The sequence below is a fragment of the Talpa occidentalis genome, unplaced genomic scaffold (assembly GCF_014898055.3).
Source record: "Talpa occidentalis isolate TD23 unplaced genomic scaffold, MPIMG_talOcc4v2.1 talOcc4.12, whole genome shotgun sequence".
Taxonomy (NCBI): domain Eukaryota; kingdom Metazoa; phylum Chordata; class Mammalia; order Eulipotyphla; family Talpidae; genus Talpa; species Talpa occidentalis.
Genome location: NW_023601212.1, coordinates 19,719,069 through 19,744,861, shown reverse-complemented (window position 1 = coordinate 19,744,861; position 25,793 = coordinate 19,719,069). Strand labels below are relative to the sequence as shown.

General features: G+C 50.5%; 1 protein-coding gene across 2 annotated transcripts in view; it reads right to left on the bottom strand.

Moving 5' to 3' along the window:
• POU2F3 (POU class 2 homeobox 3) overlaps window positions 1-16,161 on the bottom strand; it is a 73,705-nt gene extending 57,544 nt beyond the window's left edge. Inside the window, exons 1-2 of one of the 2 annotated variants that reach the window (XM_037505452.2) lie at window positions 16,130-16,161; window positions 9,680-9,748 (exon numbers count right to left, since the gene is read on the bottom strand). In XM_037505452.2, the coding sequence (XP_037361349.1) occupies window positions 9,680-9,748; window positions 16,130-16,157 (97 nt within the window). In that variant the 5' untranslated portion in view covers window positions 16,158-16,161. Of the gene's footprint in view, window positions 1-9,679; window positions 9,749-10,331; window positions 10,604-16,129 lie in introns of those variants that run through there. The other variant, XM_037505453.2, reaches the window with a different exon arrangement.
• Between the last annotated feature and the right edge of the window lie 9,632 nt (window positions 16,162-25,793).

The window sequence follows — 25,793 nt, the reverse complement described above, 5'->3', positions numbered from 1 at the left end:
GAACTGGCGGTCAACGCTCTGGGGCCCCTGTGCGTGCCAGCACACTTGGGTCACAGTGACTTGAACTGGGTTTGACCCTTTGCTTGGCAGTGCCCTTTCACACATATCTAGTTCCCATTTAATCCTCATGCCACCTATGGGTCTGCAGGGCCGGAAATGCAGAACTTCGTTGTCCGGAGAGTGGACAGAGAGGCTCAGAGGGGCTTATTAGACAGTCGCACATTGAATGTGTCCAGACACCGCATCCTTTCCTTCGTGGGGCTGCCAGACTCACACTGTCCTTCTTCCCTGGGGCTGGAAGGGCTGCACCGAGGCAGGGTGTTGGAAGAGAAGGTGGGGAGGCTTTGTCCAAAGTGAAAATAAGACAGAAAAATAAAAAATAAAAACAAAAACAACAAAATAAAAACAAAGGATGGTGGACAAGCCTCTGGGGGTAGGGGAAGGGTTTCTAAAGAAACATGAGTCTCAAACACCTGCTGTGACCTTGGGAAAGTCATTCCCCTTTTCTGACCCCGGTTTCTTCTCCCATAAAATAGAGAATTTGCAAACATTTTGGCAGCAGAACACTGTTTTCAAATAATAAGGATTAATTAATAGCTGACATTTACTGAGTATTTACTACGCCCTGAGCTCTGTAGTAAACATTTTATACACATGGCAGCATTTAATCCTTGCAAACACCCTGCGAGTAGATGCTCTTCTTACCCCCAAATCACCGAGTAGAAACAAAACCCTCTCTGTCCCCCAGCCCAGGCTGTCCACACCGCACCATGCAATCTCCACTAGAAGGCAAGGAGGGAGCTGCTACAAAGCTCGAGAGGACCCTTAGATTTTCCACAAGGATAAATGGCAAGGGCTCTTGTTGACTCTGTCCTGTCTCAGCACTGGCCTTGAGTGGAGGACAGGGGTGAGGGATGGGGGGGTGTCTTTCCACTAGCTTCCTCTCCTTCCTGAGAAGGGAAGTCAACTGCAAGCGAGGATCGGGCCCCACCCTGGAGGACTACTGGCGGGGTGTCCACTTAACTTTTCTGCTGCTCTGTGGGTCCCTGCTGAAGCATGCTCCTCAGCCCCAGAGACACCAGGATGTGGCATGGGGAAGCGACTTGCCCCAAGGACACAGGCTGGTGAGAAAGATGGGTCCCACCTGGCCTCACTCCTCCTCAGCCAAACCAGAAAGCGCCAATCTTGAGCGCATTCACAGGCCACCCATGCCAATTCGTTGAGCGAATTCACAGGCAGGTCTACACAGGGACAGGCCATATTCCTAATTGAGTTTCCCTGGATTAGTTGTTGACTCGCTGCCCCACCATGTGAACGCTTTGTCCCTCTGATACTAACACTAGCAAGTAGCATTACTATACGGCGGGCACTGTTCTAAGTGCTTCACAAACGTTGACTCATTTAATGCTCACAGCAGCCTAGAGAGGTGTGATTTATTCCCCCACTTTATGGAAGTGGAAACTGAGCACAGAGTCATTAAGTAAGTGGCCCACATAACTAGTAAGCAGGGAGGCGAGGAATCAAAAACAGACTCTGGCTCCAAAGTTCATGCTCTTAATGAGTCTTGGTAGACTGGGTGGCAGGGGTGCCCCTCCTAGCACATTCATGGAATCGAGGGGTGCGGCAGCCCACACTGTCCAAGTGTCTTGTAAGTAATAACCGGTGTGTGGGAAGGATGGCTGTGCCCTCACGGAACACAGCACCTGAGAGCTAGAAGTGAATTCGGAGGCCCTCCAGACAATGCACAAACTCAGGCCCAAAGATGGGAAGTGACTTGCCCCAAGGACACAGGCTGGTGAGGGAGATGGGTCCCAGCACCACCTGGCCTCTCTCCTCCTCAGCCAACCCAGAAAGCGCCAATCTTTGTTCAATTTCACCGAGAGGAAAACTGAATCCACAAGTCTGAGCTCACCACGGGGAGGGATGCTTGGGCTCACCTGAGCCCAGAACTAGAACTCCTCAGGGGTCCTCTGAAGTTCTGGGCTCCGGTGTCCCTGGGATCCTTCAGGAAAACAGCCCAGGGCAGAAGAGGACAGAGACCAGGCTGGTTCTCCCCGTGGGCAGAGGTCACTAACGCCCAGCCCAGTTGGCCGCCAGGTCTCCAGGGACCTGCAGAGACGGGTGGGACCAGCCAGCTGGGTGCCGCCTCCCTTTGATAACTTTGAGCAGGAGCAGACCTTTGCCAGCCGGCTTGCTTAACCCCTTTTGTCCGCGCTTCCCTCCTCAAGAAAACCTTAATCACCCTCATTTGAATTTCAAATGACCTCTCCCCTCTCCCCCTCCCCGCCCCAACAGGCTTTGAGGCAAGGATATGGAAATTCGCCCAGCAGTATGGAAATCATTGTCCTATGCAAATCAGGCACCAAGACCCCATCGTCATAGCAACCACTGGGTTTCCTTTCCTTTCGGTACCTCTCTGGGCTCTCTAGCTTAGATGTTTTGTTCCTCTTCCAGAGCCTGCAGGCGGGAGGGTGGGCAAACCCCCTACTGGGGGTGGCTGTACAGTGGAACAGAGGCAGATGGGGTGGCCCTACCTAGGGCGTCTAGCTGGGTCCAGACCTGCCTCTCCTGCAAACCTGGACCAGGCACACCCAAGCAAGGGCAACTACTGTTTTTTTTTCCCTTGAACTGGGTTAATCCAAGGATGGACTAGATGGTGGTGGGGAAGTCCTAGAACCTGGGTGCCTCCAGAGGGGGCGGTGGCAGAGGGGAAAACGGGTGCATGTGGAAGGAGGTGGGAAGAACTGCATGGAACCTGTATGTAAAATGCCATGCAAATTAACACCTATTATTTTTTGAGTCAACAGCAGTGGTGCTTTTGGGGAGATACCTGCAGCTCTGTTTCCCATGATCCCAGCCTGGCACAGAGGCCTGTCCTCCCAGAGTAACGCAGACCCTGCTGTCTCCCCAGTGTTCCCCCAGTGAGCACTGGCCCGTGCAGGAGCCAAAAGGTAATACTGAAGTCCCTAGAAATGAAATCCAGCAGCTTTTGAGGGCTCATTCCCTGACTTGGCCATGTTGACTGTTGGCTGGAATAAGGGGAAAAGAAACCCCAGCTCCTGTGATCTCATATTGCTTCTAAGTATACTCAGCCAGAATCTTTCCTGCCTCCTACCCACTCCCCAAAGCAGGGCATGAGGAGCAGGGATGAGAGGGAGCTGGGCTGCTTCTTCCTCTCAGCAACTCTTCCTAAATATGGGTCACCTGGGCAAAGCCCCTCCCGTGGAGAGTGGCAGGAATACGGGGCTCATAGCCCAAGTTCCAACTTTTGTCCTGCGGCCCATAGTTTCACAAAATGCCCCTCTGAAAGAGGCTCTCCACCAGAAAGGAAGTCTGCAGCGGAGCATTCTGTGCAGCCCCCAGGGATTCTGTGATGTGAGTTTTTACATGTTTGTGTCTGTCTGACTGTGAACTGGGGAGATGGGTTGACCTCAGGGTGGCAAGAGGCAGCCCAGGGGTGCCCCCATGGGTAACCTTGCTTTGTCATCTTAGGCTGGAGGAAAAGGAGGCCCATGTTCTTCTGGGGACGGCAGAGTTGGCAGCTGGGATGTGGTAGTAGGGCATTTCTTTCTAGAGAACTCCAAAAGGAAGTGGGGCTTGGGCCCATTAGCTACCCTTGGCTCTTACAGCATTGTGATCCTGCCTTCCCCCTGTGGGGCTGGGTTTGGGGATGAGGAAGTGAGAAAGCATCTGTGGTTGTAAGGCAGGGGACGGGTTGGAGTGGCTGGTGGAGCTGTTTGGTTTGCTCAGACTTTCTGAGTGGCAGAGGCAGATAAGTGATGTCAGCCACCACAGCCAGCTCCCCTGAGGTCTCAGGCACACAGAGAGCCACAGTATGAAGACTGGGTGGCTATTTAGTACTTTCTAATCAACCTGTCATGGAATCTGGAAACAAGGTAGAATGGAAGCTACTTGGTTTTAGAAGACCAGGACAAGAGGCAATAGAACTTAGGCTGCAACATGAAGGTCTTAGGTGAGACTTAAGAAAGGACTTCCAGCACTGAGGATTGCCTCATACAAAAATTATTAGCCAAGAGAAATGTGGGATTAGTTTTGCTTACGGATGGAGAAAATCTTTAAGAACAGTAGATTCTTTCCCTTTTCCAGGAGGCTTTGAAATGTCTCCAAAGGAAGAATGATATGGACAAGATGTCCTTTCAGAATTCTCCATCCTCAAGAATGCCTGTCAGTTTCCCCTGGATATCTGGAGCGACTACATTTTTCTTTTCCAGAACAGCACGTACAGATCGGGGCACAAGACCAGAGTCACCTGGCTGGAATCCTAGAGGCATGGAGTTCACTCCTCCACTTCCTCCTGCAACCCTCTCCTCCCATATCACAAAAACTCAAGTAGACTTGTCCCCTATCACTCAGTGACAGAGCTTTGTCTTGTCCCTCGAATGTTTCCAGTAATTATCAGCCTAATATTAGATTGCATTCGTATGTGTTTTCAAGCCCACTCTGTCATTTATCATAATCACAAGACAGAGAGGGGTGTATGTGTGTGTCGTGTGCACGATGCTTCTTGGAGAAAGTGTTGTCAATAGAGTTGGGGACTCTTCTCTGTGCTTTCTCCCCCAGCCCTTGCCTCACCCCAAATACTTCCAGATTTCTCCTCTCCTCCCCATCAGGGAAAGAACAGTTTTATTTGGGGAAAGAGGAAGCACAATGACTTACAGTGGAAGACTGTGGGTGCTTTGGTGGTGGGAGATCTATGATAACCACACCTAGGGGACAAATCCTATATTGTCAAAACACTAGTAAAGATGTAAAACAATGGTACTTCACTAATTTAAAAAATGGGGGGGAAGGGAATAGTTTTATTCAATAAATATTTGGGTCAAAACTTAACTTACTTTCATCCCTAAAAGTCTTTTGCCTGTTTCTGCCTCATACCTCACTCTTGGTTGTGATGAGACAGTTTCTCTATTTTCAGTTACTTGCTTGGGCACTAGTAGGGTGCAGATGGTGAGGAATGGGAGAGAGTTGACTGAGAGGGAGTTTCTCATCTTGGGTCAGTTACTCATTCTTTCTCCGGAAACTTGTGAGAATCACTAGCCTCCCTCTGCCTCCTTTGAGCTGCCCTATGAAATCAGGTCCACTCCTTGTTAAAACCATGCTGAAAATTCTCAGGTTAAGTGCAGAGACTTTCTGCAAAGGGTCATCACACAACTAATAGGCCTGTGTGATCTTTCTGGAAGTGGGACAGATCTTAGTCACTTCACCTACAAAACAGGACAGTGGCAGCTGGAGAAGGGCAGCAGAAGGGACAACTGGCAAAACCCAGACCCTCCAAGAACTCTTTCCTTCCCTTGACTCCCCTTACAGATTTCTTCCCTCCCAAATCTCTGTAGAGGACAAGGCATTTGCTCCACTGTCCTCTGGGATTGCAAGCCCACCCCACTCCTCAGTTAAATGGTGAAGGTGGGGGTGGGGACTGGTACACTGGTGAGGCTGGAGCAGGATGATTGGAGGAAGGAGTGTTTTCTCCAAGTTCCACCCTCTATAGTTCACCAGAATGGAGCGAATTGACCTCAACTCTTTCCTTCTTTTGCCAGCAAGCATGCTTGGTTCCCGAAAAGGCTTCCGCCTCTTGGTAGAACTAGGCGCACACAGCCTCCAGGGGCCCTTTATGCTTGTGCTACCTCCATAACATTGGCATCTCTTCTGATGCTACCACACTTGTGTCCTCGTCCCCGGTGCCCTGTGTTGGCCCCCAGGCTTTCTACCACCACCACTACTGGGTAGAAAGTCACCACCAAGACCCAGGTTTAATTGTCAGTTGCTAGGTATGGAACCTTGGGGGATATCAGCTAATATTTTCCCCCTTGCAAACCTCAATTTCCCCATCTGCAAACTGGAATGATGACACATCCTCTCCCAGGATTGTAGTCAAGGTCAAATGCAAGACGTGTCAGAGCATGTTTTCCAGACACAAGCCCATTGTCCTCCTGCACTAGGAGGAAAGCTCCCAGAGGACAGGACTGTGGCTTCACCTACCTGAGGATATGAGTTGGCGGCTGGAGGGTGACCAACTAGGTCAGAGAAGAGAAGAGGATCAGAGACCCCACAGCAAGGCGGCTGAGGTGTCAGAGGAGAGGGCTCTGAAAGGGAAACTGGACAGAAGGGAAAGTGAGGGAGGAGGGAGCTGGAGTGGGAGGGAGGGCCCAGCCTTGGACAGGTCTACACACAAATGCAGGGTGTGGCTACAGAAGAGAGAGAATTTGGAAAAGCAAAATTCTTAGCAATTATCCAGCCCAAATCCCTCTTTTATGGGGAGCAATATCTAGGTCTGGGTAGGGAAATACTTACCCGATAATCTGCAGGGAGTTAGAGCAGAGCTTAAAGCCAGGTAGACCCTAGTCTGATTCCTGGGTGCATGTTTCTCATTCTGAGTCACAATTTCCTCATTTATAAAAATGGGGATAGTAAGAATTAAATGAGACAATGTATACAAAGTCCTGGGTTCATATATGTGTGCCTGGATCTGGGGTGGGTGCCCTATGAATGTGACTGGCCTTTTTCTTCTTCTTCTGCAGTCCACTGGGTTTGTCCTTCCCTGTGCCTGAGACCGCACTGTGACCAGTGTGGCCAAGAGTCATGGGTTGGCTGCATGGGTATTTTGGGGTGTCTGTGATAGGCCTGGTGATTCTGATAAGGTGGCTAGGGCCATATTCTCAGCCATTCAGTTGAGGAGTAAAAAAGAAATGTTTCAGCCTCAAGAATGAAGGAAAAGTAACAACAGTTAGCGTGTTAAAAGGAAGGGCTGATGGTTCAGAAATCTAGAAACAGCTCAGCTCCAGAGCTGTGAGGGGTGTGGATGGGGCAGATGGGTCACCTGCTCTGGTCCCTGGTGCTGCCACAAAGATGTTCTGAGGCCTTAGGCAGTTTTTTTTTTTTTTAAAAGATTTTATTTTTTGTGTGTGTGCAGGAGAAATGGGGTGCAGGCCAGAGATATGGGAGGGGGAAGAGAGGATTCACCAGAGACAAAGTGGGGAGCAGAACAGGCAGATCTACCGAAATACACTGCTGGGGGAGCAACGGGTGAGACAGGAGAGGTCTGCTGTGCCATGTGGGTCAGCTCCCTGGCCAGGGATTGAACTCAGACCTTTGGGTGGTAGCACTGAGACTTTACCCCTAGGCCACCAAGGCGGTTCCATGCCTTGGGCAGTTTATCCTTCATCTGTGCTGTGGGTCCTCAGAGGCAGAAGGAAAAGGAAAGATGGGCAGCTCTACCAGGTCTCAGCCAACCAGGAGGTCTGTGTCTGGACTTCAGGTGCCCTCTTTTGCAGACAGGACAGTGTGGGTGGGGAATTACTTCCCTTCTCCAGATCCAACCCCTCCTGGGATTTCACACAACCCAGAGGGTGCTCTCAGGGAGCTGGAGCTTTCTAGGTCATCTTTGTTTATAGTTCCTTTAAAACCCAGATACAAACCACCCCTTAATTCATGCACTGCTGGGAAGGAGAATCGGCCTTTTAAAAATCCAAAGGAAGCCATTAAACCAAGTTGCTAACCATTGTGACTCATAATAAGCTTTCCTCTCTTAAAAATGAGTCAGAACGACTTTCCAGGAAGTTTGGTTACTTTAATTAGCTACCTCTTTTTTCTTGCCTTAAAAACATGCAGTAATTTGATGATCACCTAAGCATGGATGCTACCAGCCACAGAGCTGAGCCCCTCAATGAGAAAGATCTAGGGATGGGGAAGTTCCAGACACACGGGCTGGGGGCCAGAAGGACAAACCCAGAATCCTTCTCTGAATAGAGAAAGGAGCAAAACCAACTTCCTGGCCTGAGTAAAGGGGAGAAATATACCCCAGCTACCTGCAGCCCAAAGCACTGAGTGGGGATGTTCATTTTGTAGATTATAGAATCACAGTATCTTCAGGATGCCCTTAAAGGTAAATGAGGGCCACAGATGCCATGCCCAGCACATGGGCTAAAAGCATCAGCTCTGATAACTCTCACCCCCTGCTCTAAGAGAGACACTGAAGCTGCCCCGTTACAGAAGAGGCGAGGCTGAATGAGCTTACCAGATCATACAAGCAGTAAACAATAGAGCTGTGGTTTTTATCCCAGTCTGTTTGAGTCTAAATGCTTACTCTACAAAGGTCATCTGTTCCGACCTCCTAGAGAGGCAAAGCAGTTGGTCTAAGATCACACAGTGAATTGGCAGTAACTCTGAAAAGAGTCAGATTCCCAAAGCCCCAGCCAATGTCCAGACTCTTTCTCCTGAAACTTAGTCTGTACAGAGCTCCCACTCTCCCGGGGAGGAAGCCAGAATTTGTTCAGACTGCCCACGACACCTTAACCTTCCTAACCCAGATCTGAACTCCCTGCCCTCCTGGCTCACCAAAGTAGCTCCTTCTCATTCCCAACACTACTACCCTGACTTGGTCATGTAACTAATAACAGAGCACCAGTGCCAGCCTATCTGTGACTCCCGTATATCTGGGGACACAGCTCAAATGAACAGAGTTGGCTCCAGGCAGCCTGCTTCCAGGAAAGGATGAGCCAGCTTCTGAATCATGGTTCTGGACAGATTTTTCTCTTGGGAAGAGTATCCGAGCAGAGATTGTGCCATCTTTCTCTAGCTAACTTAAAGCCATGCTCAAGTTCTTGAAATTGCAGGATATTTTCTTCTTATTTGGGGAGAACAGGTGCCCCCTCTACTGACTCTTAGTAAAAATAATCTCAGTTAACAAACCCATTGAAAAATGGACGCAATTGGCGCAGTCTCTTAGTTCTCCTGTCCCTATATAGAAAGCAAAATAGAGCTCTATCTGTGCAAATAGACACAGTGTCATTATTAAATTGAGGGGTAAAAAAGTTTTTAGTAAATGGTCCCCACAGGACCCCGAATTATCTTGCCCCTGATGCCGAGTGCTTTAGCTTTGCGAACAAAACTAGACTCCACCCGAAGACTTGGGAAAAGAGTTTAGCTCTGGGGGACATCGATTCTCTTCCACTTCTAATTTCTCTGTCTCTAATGATCCAGATGAAAGACTAATTGAGGTCTTGTTGGGATGCTATTAAAGTTATTTGGTGGTGTTACCATTTATACTCATCCTTTAAGTTCTTTTTAATTATATGGAGTTTTCAAAGCAAGGCTTGGACTATGGAGTTAAAAGTAGAGAGCTATGAAACTTTCTTCTCAATTCTTTCTTGACCTCTTTCTCTTCTCTACAAAGCCAAGTCATCTCCAGGCACCAAGCCTTCCTCTCTGCCACCCACTTGCACATAATCTGGAAGAGAAACTCTTGCCAAGGACTCTTTGGTTAGTTCCTTGAGCAGGACTATTGAGAAATTTGGTGTGAAAGGGCCCTGGTCCCCATCTACTAATGACAGCCTTTTCTTAGCAGCTGGGAACATAGCCGGCAACTTCTAGAGGGCATTGGAATGGCACATCAAGAGTGAATTTCCTCCCTAGCTTTTTTGTTTTGTTTTGTTTTGAGAGCTCTGGCCCATTCCTAGCTTTATTCCAGAGGTTTTGTTCCACTATAGACCACTATCTCCTGTTTGACGTTTCTAGAGGCATGTGCCATGTCTCCAGGGAATTCTTTCTTTCCTAAGATCTAGCTCTGGGGTTTGATTGGCTGAAAGACACAGCCGAGAGACATTGTTCCACAATTCCCACAACTTCTGCCGATCCATTCCCCGGAAGAGAAGATCCTTACCTGTCTCCACCTGGCTGAGAGTACCACGAGCATCCGTGGAATCAGCTACATCCCCACTCATCTTGATAGCTGCAGGGAAAGCACAAACTGATTTTAATAACAGGTCACAATTTTTCTTGCTATGACATATGTGGCTTTAACGAAACAGCAAAGATGAATGTGTAATTACAACAACCATCAGACTTTCAAATTCCTGATTCCCGAACATACAACCATTAGAATATTCATAAGCTCAGGGGCATATATCCCCTACTCCCTTGCTTGCCTCCTTTCCTTGCCATTCTCTCCCCCTTTCTTCAGTGCTCCTGCAGGGGCTCTCACCTTCGCATCATTCATTGCCACTTCCTTCTATCACCAGACTCAGTTGGTAAAAATTTAACAAGGGGAGAGGGACAGCAGGAGATAGGAGAGGACACATCCTCAAGCCTCACTTCGTTGAGCGAGTAGGGGAATTTATTTTTTAAAGTAGTACATGATATATCCAGCTCCCCCTTCTCCCCGGGATAACCCCTTGCCTTTCTCATGTTTCTTCCCCAATTCCTGCCTCTGCACCCTGTCTGATTTCAGAAAGAAGTCAGTCCACTATCTGGGGATCACGCCCTCACTCCTATGTTGCCGTTCTGGGAGATCAGGCCCTTTGGGGGATCCTTACCTTCTTTTCACTCCTTCAACTTGCTCAGTGAAAAAGGGATGGGCAGGCAGGCCAGTGCCCCACAGACAGAAACTACCTACACCAGGCCCCGTCACAGCCCCCAAGTGCTGCCGCTCCAGCCTCTCTGCCCTGCTTCATTACAATAAATTAAACATTTACCCACAAAAGACAGCTGCCACCACCTAAGAGGCCCCTAAGTCTCCTCCAGGGTCAGCAGAGAGAAGGCAAGAGGCAACTTTGAACTAACTCACTCTCTGCTCTTCTCCTTATTAAACCACCCAAATACTGAAGCCGTTAAAGACAGAAGAATATTTTATTCAAATCATGTTGACCCCCCCCTCACCCCCACCCTCTTCTCTGGGGCAGCACTTTAACTCTTTCAAACCAGATAAAGTCTTGGTGAGTCAATTTGCATACCGACTCCCCAGCCAATCCCAGTCAGGCAGGCAGCGTTCATTTGCATCAGGTAATCAGGCAGTTGGCAGTCTGGACGCCCGAGGTCTGGAGATGATCAGGATGAGGGAAATGTGTGGACCTCCGCCCCAGGAAAAGAAGACCTACTTTTTTTTTTTTTAGGACAATGACTTCTGCTCCTCTGGCAGAGATTTACATTTTGGCCCCTGGGGCTATAATGACCCTGAGCAGGAGCGGGGACTGCCTTGCCCTGCAAGAGAGAGATGAGGAGAGGAATGCGGAGGGTCTTCAGCCCTTAGGACACCCCTAAGGGTCTTCCTTTAGGACACCCCCAAAAATGGGGATGAGGTAAGTCACCATAGGGGCCACCCGTGGTTTAAGGAGTATTTTTGAATACTCAAAATATAAATATTTTGAAATACAAATTGAGGACACTCAGGTAAATACATAGGGCTCTGTACAGCACCCCCCAGCCATGGACATCCACGTGGATGGCACAGACCTCTAGCAGTGAAGACCCTGTAACTACACCCCGACACCCCTCCCAGTGTACTACATTTAGAGAAGCACTTCTTGAGCCTAACCTAAGTCCTTCCTGCTGCCGTTTGAAACTTTCTGTGGAGTCGGTCATGCGTGAACATGCAGAATAACTAGGGTGGGCCACCTGGACACATCTGCACAGGGCTTCAGGGCTGTGGCCTTCCGCTCCAAGGGAGAATGGCCTTTGCTTTGTGCCACCCACCAAGGCTACCCCTAAGATGGGCATTGCTTAGCACGCAGGGCGCCTGCAGCTCACACTTTCCCACAGAGAAAAAGTCAGAAACTGTAGGGAAGGTGAGGGAGGGGGCAAGTCCTCCCCCTTGCTAGTTTTGTAAACTGCTGCAGCATCCACTGGAATTCAGAGCATGATTTTTGGGGCTAATGACTGGGATTTAATCGCAGTGTCATGCTAGCTAACTGGACAGTCAATCCTGGGCACAGCTTTGAAACCTGACTTTTGAAAATTAAAAAATGGGTGTAAAGATAACTTAATTCCCTGAGTTATCGTGCAGAATAAATGAAATACTGAATGAAAACCACGTGGCACAGTAGCTGGCACAAAAGTCAGCATGGAATAAACAAACTTATTAAACAGATACTTAGATTTCCATTTTTGGTGCCTGTCCCTCCAATCCCATTACAACACACAGTTTTGACACTGTGTCTCTGCACAATTGTCATTTGTCCTTTACCCGGGGAAGCCATCTGCTTTCTCCAAACTCTGACTTGTTAGGAAAAATGTTCATGGAGACAGGAAGAGCTTAAGGGGCAGCAAGGCTGGGATAATGATCAGATTCTCTAAATCAACTTATTCAAACTCCTGCCATTTAAGATGGGTAGCTCTTGGAGCTAAGCCATAATTTTATGCCTGTAACCAAACTCTCCTTTAGTATCATTTCCCTCAGGCCTTTAAACATACCCAGAAGTCATCTTACTCATCCTTGAAATTAACTCAAAAAGTAACCTCATCATGTTTAAAAATAAATTTTGAAAGTGTCAAAGACCCCACACTCTGCCAGAACATCTGTTCCTTTGATGCACCTTTTGCAGGAAAGACATGGTGATACTTGGGGATGGGACAGGGATTTGAGCTGAATGGAGGGGCAGAACAAGAAGGTTCTTCCTAAACCCCATAGGATGCTAAGATACTGAGAAGCTGTTCCAGTTGGGTAGGAGGCTGAGGCTGATGGGTGGAACAAGCTCTTGGGTCTCAGCCTAAAAATGGGCCAACACCGAAACTCCCCGAGACGCTGTAACCCTTCACTTGTCGGACAGCACTTGCAGCACTTGCCAGCGGTGAGTGAGAGAGGTGTGGGGTGGGGCGGGGCTTCTCACTGTTCTTATCTCAGCCAGGGACTGAGTAGGCTCCTTGCCATCACTCCCTTCCCTGGGGAGGTTCAGCTGCTCTGTGTAAGAGGCTAGATGCCAGATGCAGACCCTCATCGACCTCTCCTGGCACCACTGCACTCTGAAGCTAGGGAGGATGTTGGGCTCTGGCCTTGCCCTCCCTCTTCCTTGGCTCCTCTTTACGTGTCTGTGACCCAGGATGTATGTGTGAGCCCACAGGAGGAAAAGTCCAAGGGGCATCGGTTCCCCCCAGGCTGCAAGCTGAGCATCTTCGACCTGGGAGGGAGAGGGATTCCAGGTTGTCCTGGGAAAGTAGAGACCCACAATTCTCTCCCCCATTGCCCATCTTCATCTTTGAATAGGGAACAGAGTTCCCTGCTGACTCCTCCCTCACTGATGGGGAATTTTACCAGGGAGATTTCAAGGGGCCCACCATCCCACTTCAGCTAGCCAAGCCCCCAGTGCTCCCTACGGGAGACTGCTCTTTGCCTCTCCTTCAGGAGAAATCCACTGCCTCTCACCATGAGGCCTTCCAACCCAAATGGTATTTCTGAGCTCTAATTTTTGTCAGTCTGTGAGACTTGACTCTTCTTTCCCAACTCTGATGGGGATCAGCTCACAGTGAGAAGGGCAGACAAAGAGATGCCCTGGGGTCAACCAGATGTCCTCTCTCCAGCTGGCTTCCCACTGTTTTGCTGTCTCTTCTTTCCCTCTCTAGTTGTCTGTCTGTCTGCCTATCTGTCTGACTCTTGTCTACCCCTCTGCCTGTTTTTGGCCTGGGAGCAGGAGCCCCTCCTTAGCTGGGGTGCCCCCGTGTCTGGTGACCTCATGCCCGCTCAGGTGTTTGTGCTCCGGTGTGAGAGATGCTCTATAAAGTACAAAGTGCCGAGGCCCCAGGCCAACCTGAATCATGGCTTGCACCCTGGTTATCAGAGCAAAAAATGGGCTGACTCAGGGCTGCAGTGATGTAGAGCTGAGTGGGGGACCCGGGAATAAGCCCACGCTCTCCTTTGAGTGCCCTGCTCCCCCTCCTTCCTCTACCCAGTAAATCAATTGAGGAGGAGTATCCAAAGGCTGAGGGCTGGGAATTCACAGGGGAATTGCTGTTTATAGAGAATTAACAGGATACAGGATTACTGCTAAGGGAAAAATAGAGCTCAAACAAGATCAAATTTTCACAAAGAGGATACTGGACTGAGAGACCCTAGAGAGGGTCCCATAATGAGACACTCCATGGAGGGGCTTACCCTCACAGACCCCACAGCAGGGTCCACTTTGAAAGACCCCACAAAAACAAAGACAACCCCAGGCTGAAAAAGTCCACAGAGCAGACCCAGCAAAGTACGTCCTCAAATGAAAACCCTGTCAGAGACACCACAGAAAGTTCCAAACAGAGAGATCCCTTTGAGGTGCCCCTAAAGAGGAACCAGACACCACAGATGTGCTGAAACTATGAAGCTTCATGGGGAGGCCCAGGCAGTCCTGAGGGAAGCCCTAAAGACTAGGCTGAGGTAGAGTAGCAAGAAGTAGAGACGTGAATTAGGATAACCCAACCCAAGTAAATGGAGACCCCATCCTGAGAGATACCCATTTGAGTTTAGCCCTATCTCCCCCTTTGTGTCCAGAAGCCCTGCCTATAGAGGGCAGGGATAGGTCAGGTAGCTGGGCTTTTGAGAAGCACCATTCTGGAACTTCTTCCACAGCCAAGGCATGGGACTTGATGCTTTTTGTCTCAACCTCACTCCCTCTCCTGCCCTCTCCTCTCAGCCTCCAGGCGGCTTCCCTGCTGGGTCCCAGCTGTCCCACCTCCTCCCACTTCCCCCAGAACTGGAGCCTCCAGTAAGTAGACAATGAGGTGGAAAACCCCCAGGAAGTCTCTGATCTTGGTCCTAGAGAACTTCCCACTGGGGGGCCCAACCTTTCTGATGTCTTTCTCCCATTCAAACCCCAGCCTTTTGGTAGGAAGCACAGGCAGGAGAGCAGGCGCTCTGCCCCAGGTATGCTAGGCTCCATTTCGGTGCCACAGGGTCTGAAAGCAGACTTTCCTCAAACATTGGATAACACTCAGTTGGACGGTTTGTCCTGCCTCACCAGCCCTTCCTGGCATGTCCTGGCACCTGGGGATCCACACAAAGTCAACATGTCTCTGTCAGTCTGCCTTTTGCTTAGTCCTGTATGGACTGTGTCTGAGAAACTGTGGGCCCCTGGTCCCCTGCGCATTCACTGCTGCGTGATATCAGGGTTGGTAGGTGTCAGGGATAGCCAAAGCTTCCAGCCTGCTCTGCTCTTTGGGACAGGTCAGAAGAATTGCCTCCTCCACACTTCCTTGTGACTCCTCCAGAAAGGAGAGTAGGTAACAATTCCTATCAACAACGCTGATATCTTAAATAAAGATCATTTCAAATGCTGCCCCATTTGAAAGGCAAGTTGCTGGTTTCAAATGGCCAAGTCAGGTTTAGCTTTCTTCACCTCAAGTCTGTTTTCTGTGTAGACCCTCGGGCTTCCAAAAGGCTCATCCTAACACCTAGAACAATCCTTTAGGATTAGTAGTACAGCTATAGCCTGGCTATGGCAGGAGAGATGAGCAGGGTGAATGAGGGCTTGGCCCACACCATGTCCACTTATCACTCACCGAGAGGACCCATCTCTTGGAAAAGCATTTTGTTCTCTTGGTTTCCAACCCTCTGGGAAGGAGGGCTTGCTGTCTGAGTCCCTGGGACATGGTGTCTGTCACCAGGCCCTCTCAGACACAGACATGCAAACACCTAGTCTACAGACCCAGTGCAGGGTCCCTGCAGCACCTGCAGACTCCCCAGCCCCACCAGGCACTGCGACCCACCTGTAAGACCCAGAGAGCCTGTGGGTGGGCACAACTTCGCACATGGGGTTGGTTCCACCACCTCTCCCAACACAGCTGGGGAAGGGTAGACTCACCTCAGAGATACAAGCGGACATATGCTCGCACAAGCCCTAATCAATACATGTGTGACATGGCACCTGCCTCAGGTGTTTCTCCCTAAGTGCCCCGCCCCCTCACTTTCCCTAGGTCCCCCTCCAGCCCACCGGAGAGACTGCCCATATTGCCTCCACTTCACATATATTCGCGGACACCAAAATGGAACATGTGGATACATGCATTTCCCTCACTTATGCACTCCCAGGCCCACACCCCTGGCTGAATGAGTGAGCCGCCCTTCAGCAAGCCGCGAGCAGGGTACCTCACGGAGACTCCAGCAGTTCAGCACACCCAGGTCCCACACACCTGCCAGTCTCCAGAGTGGGGACTTGAGAAGTCTTCCCGCCCAATAGCCCCCACCTTCATTCATTTCCAAACTCCCCCAGTCACCTAACTCCTCTGTCTCCCCGGGAGACCCGCTATCCACACTGCCCTCTCCTGGCCGCCGGGGAATAAGACCCCCGCCAGGAGCGGAGTTACCTCTCCAACCCTTGCCGGTGCGCGGTGGCACCTGTCAAAGCTCATCCCCTCCGCCCCTCACCTGTGTGCATGGGTTCCAGATTCACCATCCTGCCCCAGGCGGGGCCAAAGCCAGCGCCCCCCCAGGCCCCTCGCGTCTGCCCCAGCCGGGACCCCTGGGAAGCCAGGGTCTCCTGCCTCCCGCCCCGGGCCGCCGCCGCTGCGGGAGCCGCTGCCGGAGCCGTCGCCGCAGCCCTGGCGCGCTCCGCTGCTCCCGCCCGGGCAGCACTCGGCGCGGCCAGGATTGCCACACTCCCCAGGTGAGCACGCGGAGCGCGCGGCGCGGGGCGGGGGCCGCCGGCCACGCCCCCTGGCAGGGCCCCCGCGCCTGGCCCCGGGCCCATGCAAAGCGGCGATTTGCATACGCGGAGCTGGGGGTCAGGGGAGGGGGTCTGGGAGGCTGCCGGGGCGGGTCCGACCCTGAGGAACACCTGTCTGCCCCAGCCTGGCCTTGTGGCCTCTTCCCACTGCGCCCGCCCGCGGTGTCCCAGCCTCCAGGTCCAGCTTGCCCTTTTTAGGAACCGCTGGAGCTGGCGGATTATCCAGCCCCTGCCGGAGCTTCCATCTGGACTGACTCCCGAAGTATTAGCGCTGCGAGGAAGCCGTGGGGGTGTGCTGGAAAGAATCTGGGTTTGGAATCCTACCTGCTTACCGGTAGTGTGCCATGAGAAGAGGCTTTTCACCTCCCTGAACCCATTTTACTCCCCTGTACAATGGGGCAGGTGCTAACCAGCTCTGGCATCTGTTTGTATGGAGCTTAGCAGGTGGCCAAGCTCACCTAGCCCCCATGCATCCTCATAGGGTCCTGATGGGGACCAGACGATGATCACATTTTCCAGGTGAAAGTGTGCCTTTTCCCCTGTGCCCTGGGTTGCTGTAAGACTCTATAAAAAGATGATGTGAAGGTTATTTACCAGGGCCAAGGGGTGTGGGAACCACCACTTCCCTCATCTACAGAGCTGGGAAATGACTAAAGCGAGTGCTTTTGGTCCAAGAGTGCAAGATCCCCTAGAGAGAAGCCAGGCAGGAATCAGGTCTCAGGACCGACTCCACATGCTCTTCACATCTCTTGTTACAGACCCATCATCTGAGCTTTCCCCAAACTTGTCGGCTCTTCAGATTATAGTAAGTGATGCCCAGGCCGAGGGACCACCTGCCTACAAACCTAGAAAGCCAGGTACCTGCAGGAGGGTAGGGTCTCCTTGCCAGCCCACCTTCACCTCACTCCCAAGGACTAGGGCCTACTCACACAACCACTCCTGGGCTTTTCTGCCTCTGTGTCTTGTTTACACCTGGTGTGTCCACTCACCACTCACCCCAATAACCCACATTCTTGAGCTCTCACTGTGTACCAGGTACCGTGCTAACAAGGCTTCTGAACTTGTTTAGTTCTCCTAACAACTTATAAATTGAACTATCATTATTTCCATTTTACAGATGGCAAGAACAAAGCCTGCAGAGATTAACTTGCCCGTAGTTAGCAGCAAGCTCTATGCCCTGTGCACGGTTCCAGCCACCTCCTTTCTGAAGTCTGAAGTAAGCTGATTTGTCTTTTACTAAATTACCATAGCACTTGGTGGCACTTTCTGTGGGACTCTTCTGATGGTTTGGCAGCCCCAGCAGAGTCAGGCACACAGTAGGACTCATTGCAGGCCCCAGAGGAATGGAAAGTGTTTAATCACTGCTTATGGGGGTCCATACTAACCACCCTTCCCCAGTAGCATGGTCTTCTCTTAACCTCAATCTTAGCAAGAAGGGAGGAAACTACTTCCTGTTTCTTCAGGCTGGGGAAGCCATAAGTAAAGGTTTCTAGGAGGCCTAGTGAACACCCCTACCCCCTAGTCTGTACCTTTCTTTCCTTTACTCCCCCCCCCGCTTCCTTCTCTTCAGATTGGCCCCTTCTTTGAGGTCTATTTCTTCTTTACAAATGCACTTCACCTATCAACATTCTAGAAAAAATGCCAGCATATATTTTATATACCCCAGTGTGCTTATGATTTTCATATCTCTATTTGCATGTCATTTGCATGGCCATGTGCACCGAGGGTCTGATTCCTTGACCACCATATTTGGGGCCTGTTTCTCGCTCTTTCTTAATTTTTTTTTAAAGATTTATTTATTTATGCATACAAGAACTGGGGGTACAAGCCAGAGGTGTGGGAGGGTGGTGAGAGGATTCACCAGAGACAGAGTGGGGAACAGAGCAGGCAGATTGACAGAAATACACTGCTGAGGGGAGCAGTGGGTGAGTCAGGAGAGGTCTGCTGCGCCATCTGGCTCACTGACATGGCTGGGGATCAAACTGGTGCTGCAGTGGTTGTGGATAGCTCCATAGGTTGCGTCTTAATCCCCTGCGCTACCAGGGAGGCCCAGGACCTCTATCTCTTGCTCAAGTGCAAAATCATATTTTTTCTTTGGGCTTTAGTTTTCCAGAAGCCAGAGGAGCATGTGCCTAAGCATTTCCCAGAGACTTTCAGCTCCAGCAGACTAGGATTCTGGGGTGCCAGGGAGGGGAGGGGAAGTGAGGGTGGAGTTCTTGGGGAATAGGGCCCATTAAGGCAGTGATGGGACTTGGAGATTCATGCTTTGGTTTCCAGACTTCAGATGAGCAGGTGGGAGAGGGTGGGAGTGGGAGAGGATGAAAGACATAACCTCACTCTTTTTCATTAACCTCATTCATTCCATATATGCTTCCTATATGCCAAGAAAGGTGCTTCATGTTGTTTGGCCAACACAACTTTAGAAGGAAGGTAATTTTTTTTTTTTTAAGATTTATTTATTTATTTATTTATTTATTTATTTATTTGTTTGTTTGTTTGTTTGTTTTCTTTATACATGCACTGGGTACAGTCAGAAGCGCGGGAGGGGGAGAGAATTCACCAGAGCCAGAGTGGGGAGCAGAGCAGGCAGAAGGACCGAAGTACACTGCTGAGGGGAGCAGCGGGGCGGCAGGAGAGGTCTGCACGCCATGTGGGACCCTCCTCCGGTGGCCGGGGAGCAGCCAGGGATCAAACCAGCGCTGCAGAGGCTGCGGGCAGCTTCGCAACCCAGCGCTCAACTGCTGCGCCACCGGGGAGGCCCAGGAAGGTAATTTTTAAGCTCTTTTTATAGATGAGGAAACTGAGATTCATGACAGTTAGCAGATTTCAGAGTTGGGATTAAGACTCCAAAGCCATGGGCCTCCCTGGTGGCTCAGGGGGTTAAGCACCGCACTGTGAAGCAATCTGCAGCCTCTGCTGCATGATTTCAATCCCTGGGCTGGCCAGGTAGCAGCCCACATGGCGAGGCAGACCTCTCCTGTCTCGCCCGCTGCGCCCCTCAGCAGTGTGTTTCGGTCAGTCTGCCTGTTCTATTCCCCACTCTGTCTCTGGTGGATCCTTTCACACACACACCCCCCACCCCGCCCCCGTACTTCTGGCCTGTACCACAGTTCTTATATGCATAATTAAATAAATCTTAAAAAAAAAAAAAGACTCCAAAGCCAGTACTTTTTGTCCTGCCCTCTGGCATGTGAGTGTTCCCTTCTCTTCTCTGGCCTTCCACGACCTTAAAACTGAGGTGCAAGGGACCTACATAGCTCTCATCTGAGGTACTGCAGGCCCACAGCGGGTGGCACCTGCCCAAGGTTACATGGTCCAGCTCAGTCTCTCCGCTCTCCCAGCTTCTGCTCCTCCAGGGTCTTAGAAGACAGAGTGGGCTTTCAGCAAATGTGCAGGGAGAGGTGCGGAGCTCTTCAACTCCCTGAACCCATGGTGACAATTTTTATTCCTTCCCTCTCTGGTTTGCCTAATGATCACTTCAATTAGATGGACTGGAATGGGAGCCCCCAAACCCCTCTCTCCTTCACAGTCTCCGTGAAATCAGCTTTTTGGTTTCCGGGCAGATGGGAGGTAGAGAAGGCGCCAACCCCTCAGCTTTTGGAGTCAAGTCTCTGTTTAGCTTGAGTGAGGAAAAGCTGTGGGGAAATGGAAAGAGATAGGGGGTTGCCGGAGGTTATAAAGGAATAGAGGAAAGAATGGGAAAAAGAAGCAAGGACAGGAAATTTCTGTGCCTCTGGACTTCAAAAGAGTCATATGCAAATGAAATGCAAATGAAATGCAAATGTACCTCCCTGCTTCCTGTCCCCCCCCTACCCTCTCTCAACAGCTGGAAGACCTTTTCAGAGAGTAGCCAAAACCTTACTCCAGGATGCAGTGGTCCCCAAACTGTCATCAACTGGGACCTTCCTTCTTCAGAGACATCTGAGCCCCATGCTTGCTCCTCCAGGAAGTCACTTACTCCTTGAGCCTATCAACTTCTTTTGCTTCAAGAGCAGGAGGCTCTAAGAGTTAAGCCTCCCCTTGCAAACACATTGCTGGATATGGGCCATTGCCCTGGGGAGTGGGCTCAGTGGTGGGAGGTGGGCTGCCAGCCCTGTTCCCCTGCTCAGCAATGACAAGTGGCCTTCTTGGCTGCAGGCCCTGCAGCTCAGTCTCATTTCCTGACATGTCAGCTAGATTGAGTTGTCAGGGCTGGGAGAAGGGTGGAGAGCAAGGCATCCTGGAAGGCCACCAAGCAACAAGTCCCTTCTAGCTCCTTCTGTCTGCCAGATGGGCTGCAGGGCCCAGAGCGTGGGGGTGCAGGGTGGGGGTCAGCTTCTTGCCTTGGGGGAACCACAGGGAATGAATCCAAGCTTAGATTTCCCGAATGAGCATATGGAAGAAAGGTAGAGGCCAGGAAGAACTTCTAGACCTGTTTTAAAATCACACCTCAGAGTCAATCTGATAGCACCCTTGCCAGGAGGAGTATTGCAGAATGGGGTGGAGAGCGTGAGTGTCAGGAGGATAAAGGAAGAGGTGCTCTAGGAACCAGGAGAATGCAATTGTCTGTGGGGAGTTTACTGCCCCTGATATCACTAATGCTGAATCCCCACCCTAACATCCCCCACCTCACCAAGTATACAGTCTTCACTCATGTCTAGGGGAGGAATCCAGCCAAACTCATTGTCGTTTTGCACTTGAAGTTTCAGAATAATAGGTAATAAGAATATGTATTGAATTCTAAAACAGCATAACAACTGCTTTCCAATGAACTTTTTTGGTCTTGGGACTGGGTCCACAACTCTAATGAAACCCTCACAGAACTTACTTCAGCCAGCTCTTTCTTGGTGCTCCTGCTTGGCCTACCTCGAACAGGTAAACAGCCTGGTCCACCTACCTGCTGGAAGCAAGTCTAAGTACAGTGCGCCCTCTAGTGGTCATAGGGTATGTAACTCTGACTGGAACACCCCTACCTGCAAGACTCCAGAGAGGACTCACCACTGTCTTGCAGCTGAGTGTTTGTCCATCCATGGCTGGGGGGACCACAGGTGAGGAACCCAGTTCCAGGGGAGATCGGACATACTAAATTTTTATTTTTTAAAAGATTTATTTATTTATGAATACAAGGACTGGGGTACAGGCCAGAGGTGTGAGGGGTGAGAGGATTCACCAGAGACAGAGTGGGGAACAGAACAGGTAGACTGACTGAAATACACTGCTGAGGGGAGCAGTGGGTGAGGCAAGAGAGTTCTGTGTGCCATGTGGGTAGCTCCCTGGCTGGCTGGGGATCGAACTCACGCTGTAGAGGCTGTGGATAACTGCACAATGCTGTGCTTAACGCCTTGCACCACCAGGGAATCCCACTGAATTTTTAGGTCAGAGTGCTGTTGGATCTCCCAGGCCATGCTCCCCATCAAAGACTAGAATTTGTCATGGAACTCCAGCTGGCGTCAGCCAACCTGGTCCCACTCACTGCAGTGACTGGAGTCCCTGGCCCCATCTGGCTGTCCTGTTGCTGCATGGCTCTTCTGGTTAAGTGTCCTCACTCCCACATTGCCCCCTGGAGCTGTGGAGCAACATGCCAATCTTACACCCACGCACATAGGAGGTTAGCGGTCATCAGTCCATCCCCATGCGGACCATGTTCTCCGTGTCCCCTAGAGCTATGTATCGGGCTGGGAACTGGGAATGGAGACCAGACATCACCCTGGCCCTTAGGAAACTCACAATCTGCTCATGTTCGTGGGCCTGTGAGCAGGCAGGTCCCTCACACCATGGTGTGTGGTCTAACAAGGAAGTAGAAGGTATAATGGGGGCCAGCTGTGGCCTCTTCAGCCCTGGCTTTTCAGCTTTTGTTTCCCCTAACACTGCTCAGTCTCATTTCCTGTCATGTCATCTAGATTGAGTTGTCAGGGCTGGGAGAAGGGTGGAGAGCAAGGCATTCTGGGAGGCCACCGAGCAACAAGTCCTTTCTAGGGCATCAGGAAAGGATTTTCAGCAGAAGGGACATCTAAATCAAGATTCCTAGGAAAGAAGGAGGAGGTGGGAGTAAATGTACAAGCAAAGGAAACAAGAGGGTAGACCACCAGGCCTGAGCAGGGCAGGCTGGCTAGGTCACAGATATATGAGCTGGGAAAACATGAGAGCACAAGGTGATGATATTAGGACAGGGAGACCTTGAGGATGCCCCAACTCAGGTGGGAAGGGTGCACTAATTTCAGCAGCAGATGACTTTGATTGTGACATAGCCTTGAGTCTCAGCAGAGGTTGGGAATTGCTGGAGAGGAGAAGCCTGGCAAGAAGTTTGGTTATAAAGGAACACAGAGAAATAGGGCAGAGGTGGAGATGCACTTGGCATTGCGGTGTCTTTTGTTTTGTTTTTCAGATGTGAAAGATTTAGGTGTTCTCAGAGCTGATGAGAAGGGGGTAGGAAAGAGAGAAGTGGAAGGGGACAATTTCTCCAAGAAGGGAGGGCCGGGGCTGGGGTTTAGAGTCCTGGGGTAAGGGAGAAGAGACATTTCCTCCACCATTAGGATGGAAAGAATCTAGAAAGGCAGTGTCCATGAAGGTCGGTGGAGACATGGTGTCCTGTCTCAAGGCATGCTTCTTGTGACACAGGAGAGGGCACTGTGAGAGCAGTGTCACTTCATCAGGCCCCTCCCAGCTCAGCAGTCAGGACATGGCCCCAGCGTGACACCGAGCAGGAGCCAGAGTCACAGTGGTGAGATCACCTCAGCAGATGTGGACACCATCTCTGAAAGTCTTGGTTGGGCCTGACCCTGAGCTTGTGAACTGCCTGCCTTCCCTTGCCCTACCAGAAGTGACCCAAGGGCACGCTGAGTCTCTGCCAAACCAGGCTGTGCCACTGTCCATTTTTCTGGGTCCCCAGCTGTTGCTATCAGTAAGGGTCTCTGCAGGAAGACCGAGTCACCTTAATTCAGAGGGCCTAGAATGCCAGTGTTGCTCATTTGCAGAGATGCGAGCAGCGTTACAGGAAACAGAGACTGAAAAGCCAGGGCTGAAGAGGCCAGAAAAGAGGAACAGGGGTTCAGGAGCCCTGGAACAATGGAGCCAGTGTCAGAGGTGTGGTACCGAAGCCTCAAAGAGCAGGGAAGATATGCCCGGAATCTTCTCTCATCCCGTCCTCTGATCTCTGGTGCCTCTCACTGGCTGAGTGAGTGTGAGGGAGCTCAGCCAATCTAGAGGCCAGTATCCTGGGGCACAGAGCAAAGTAGAGCAGAGGAAGGTGACAATAAATGGGGTAAGGGTAGGGGCAAACAGAGAATGCCTTACCTGCCTACAGTCAATAGATGATATGGAGACTAGACCCAAGAATGGATTCATTTCCAATGGCAAACAATTTTTGATAATACCAAAAGTGACTGCAGGCGCAATCCTTCATTGTATGTGTCTCTAGAGCTTGATGATGGTGTCCAGAAGTTTGGTCTAACATGACTCTAGACATTGTTCTGAAGGTCATTTTGTAGATATCATGAATGTCTACACCCAGCTGACTTTAAGCGAAGGAGGTGATGCTTGATAATGTGTGTGGGCCTCAGCCAAGCAGTTGAAGGCTTTGAGAGCAAAACCTGAGATTTCCTAAAGAGGGAATTCCCCTTTGATTGGAACACAGAAATCCTGAGTTTTTAGCCTGCCTGTAACCTGCCCTACAGATTTTAGACTCAAGATGGCAACATCAACTTTCACCTAAGCTGCCAGCCTGCCAGGATATTGGATTTGCCACCGTCACAATTGCATGCACTAATTTTAGAGAACCCTGCTTGCTGCTGCAGGAATGTGGGGGAAGTGGGGCCTTTCATACACTGCCAGTGAAAGTTTAAACTGGGACCTTCCCAATTGGAGGGCAAATTGACAGGATCTACCAAGTACTGGCTGCTACAGATTTTCATTTTCATCTTTCTCTACAGTGTGACTTGTAAGGCCAAGTCACAGCAAGCAACTCAGTGCCCCCTTGGTAGCCACATGGCTAATAACCAGCAGGCAGCGATTATCATTGCACACGACTGTCCATGCTGGGAAGATTTTAGAGATGACCTCTCTCAGCATAGGAGAGGTCTGGGGGCTTATAAGGGGGGTGACCCTCTGTGGTGACACGGAGCTGGGACTAAGCTGATACATGCATTTCTTATACACACTGTTAGTGCCAAATTTTGTTTCTTGGGAGTAGTCAGTCCTCACTGTCCCCACCCCCCAACTTTTGGTCAGACCACTCATCTACTCTCCCCATCTTGTGCAAGTCCTGGGTGCTCCCCTCCACCCCATCCCAGATTTCCTGTGGCTGACAAGACCACAGGAAGAGGAGTCTGAAGGATGCATAGCACATCCTGGCCTCGGCTGCAATGCTCCTGCCAGGGGGTGCCTGACACCACTTGAGTCTCCTCTGATTTGAGAAGATGCTGGTCTGGGTGCCTGGGCTCCTGCCCTGGGCTCCTTACTTACCTTGCCAAAGGGGACCCAATCAAGAACTGGTTCCTGCCAACACTAATCCAGGGGTGTTATGAGCCCCGCTGCCCCATGTACTCAGTGGTTGCTGCTACAGAGCAGGCCCCAGTGCTCCCCACACTCACCACAGTACTTCTCCTCACCTGTCCTCTCACAGCCAGCAGTGCTGAGGTCCCAGCTGGCCAATCCGATGAGCCCGTTTGAGTCAGTAGGTGGGAATGGAGTAAGAAGGTCCAGGGTTGGAGCCCAGCTCTGTGCCAACTAACTAGCAGTATGACCTTAGGCAAGTCACAGAATTTTAGGCGAGCCATCTCCATAAAATGTCGTTGGCTACAAAGAATCAAAGAGCTAGTTTGTATGAAGGCATTTTGTAGCCCTAAAGATGAGTACTTGTGTAAGTCCTTATCTCTCCCAGGTGTGGCCACAGGGCTGCAAAGATTCCCAAAGTAGAACCTTAGCTCCGTCTCTCTCAAAGAGCTAATCACCTATATCTACCTTTTTTTTTTTTTTTTTAAAAAAAAAGATTTATTTATTTATGCATACAAGAACTGGGGTACAGGCCAGAGGTGCAGGGGGTGAGAGGATTCACCAGAGACCTAACCTACATCTATCTTTTTGTTTTTTTTAAAGATTTATTTATTTATACACACAAGAACTGGGGTACAGGCCAGAGGTGTGGGGGGGTGAGAGGATTCACCAGAGACAGAGTGGGGAACAGAACAGGCAGATTGACTGACATATACTGCTGAGGGGAGCAGCGGGCAAGTCAGGAGAGGTCTGCTGCGCCATGTGGGTTGCTCCCTGACTGGCTGGGGATCGAACTCATGCTACAGAGGCTGCAGACACCTTCATAGATTGCATCTTAACCCCTTGTGCCACCAGGGAGGCCCACCTACATCTATCTTAACCAATCCTTCATGGTTC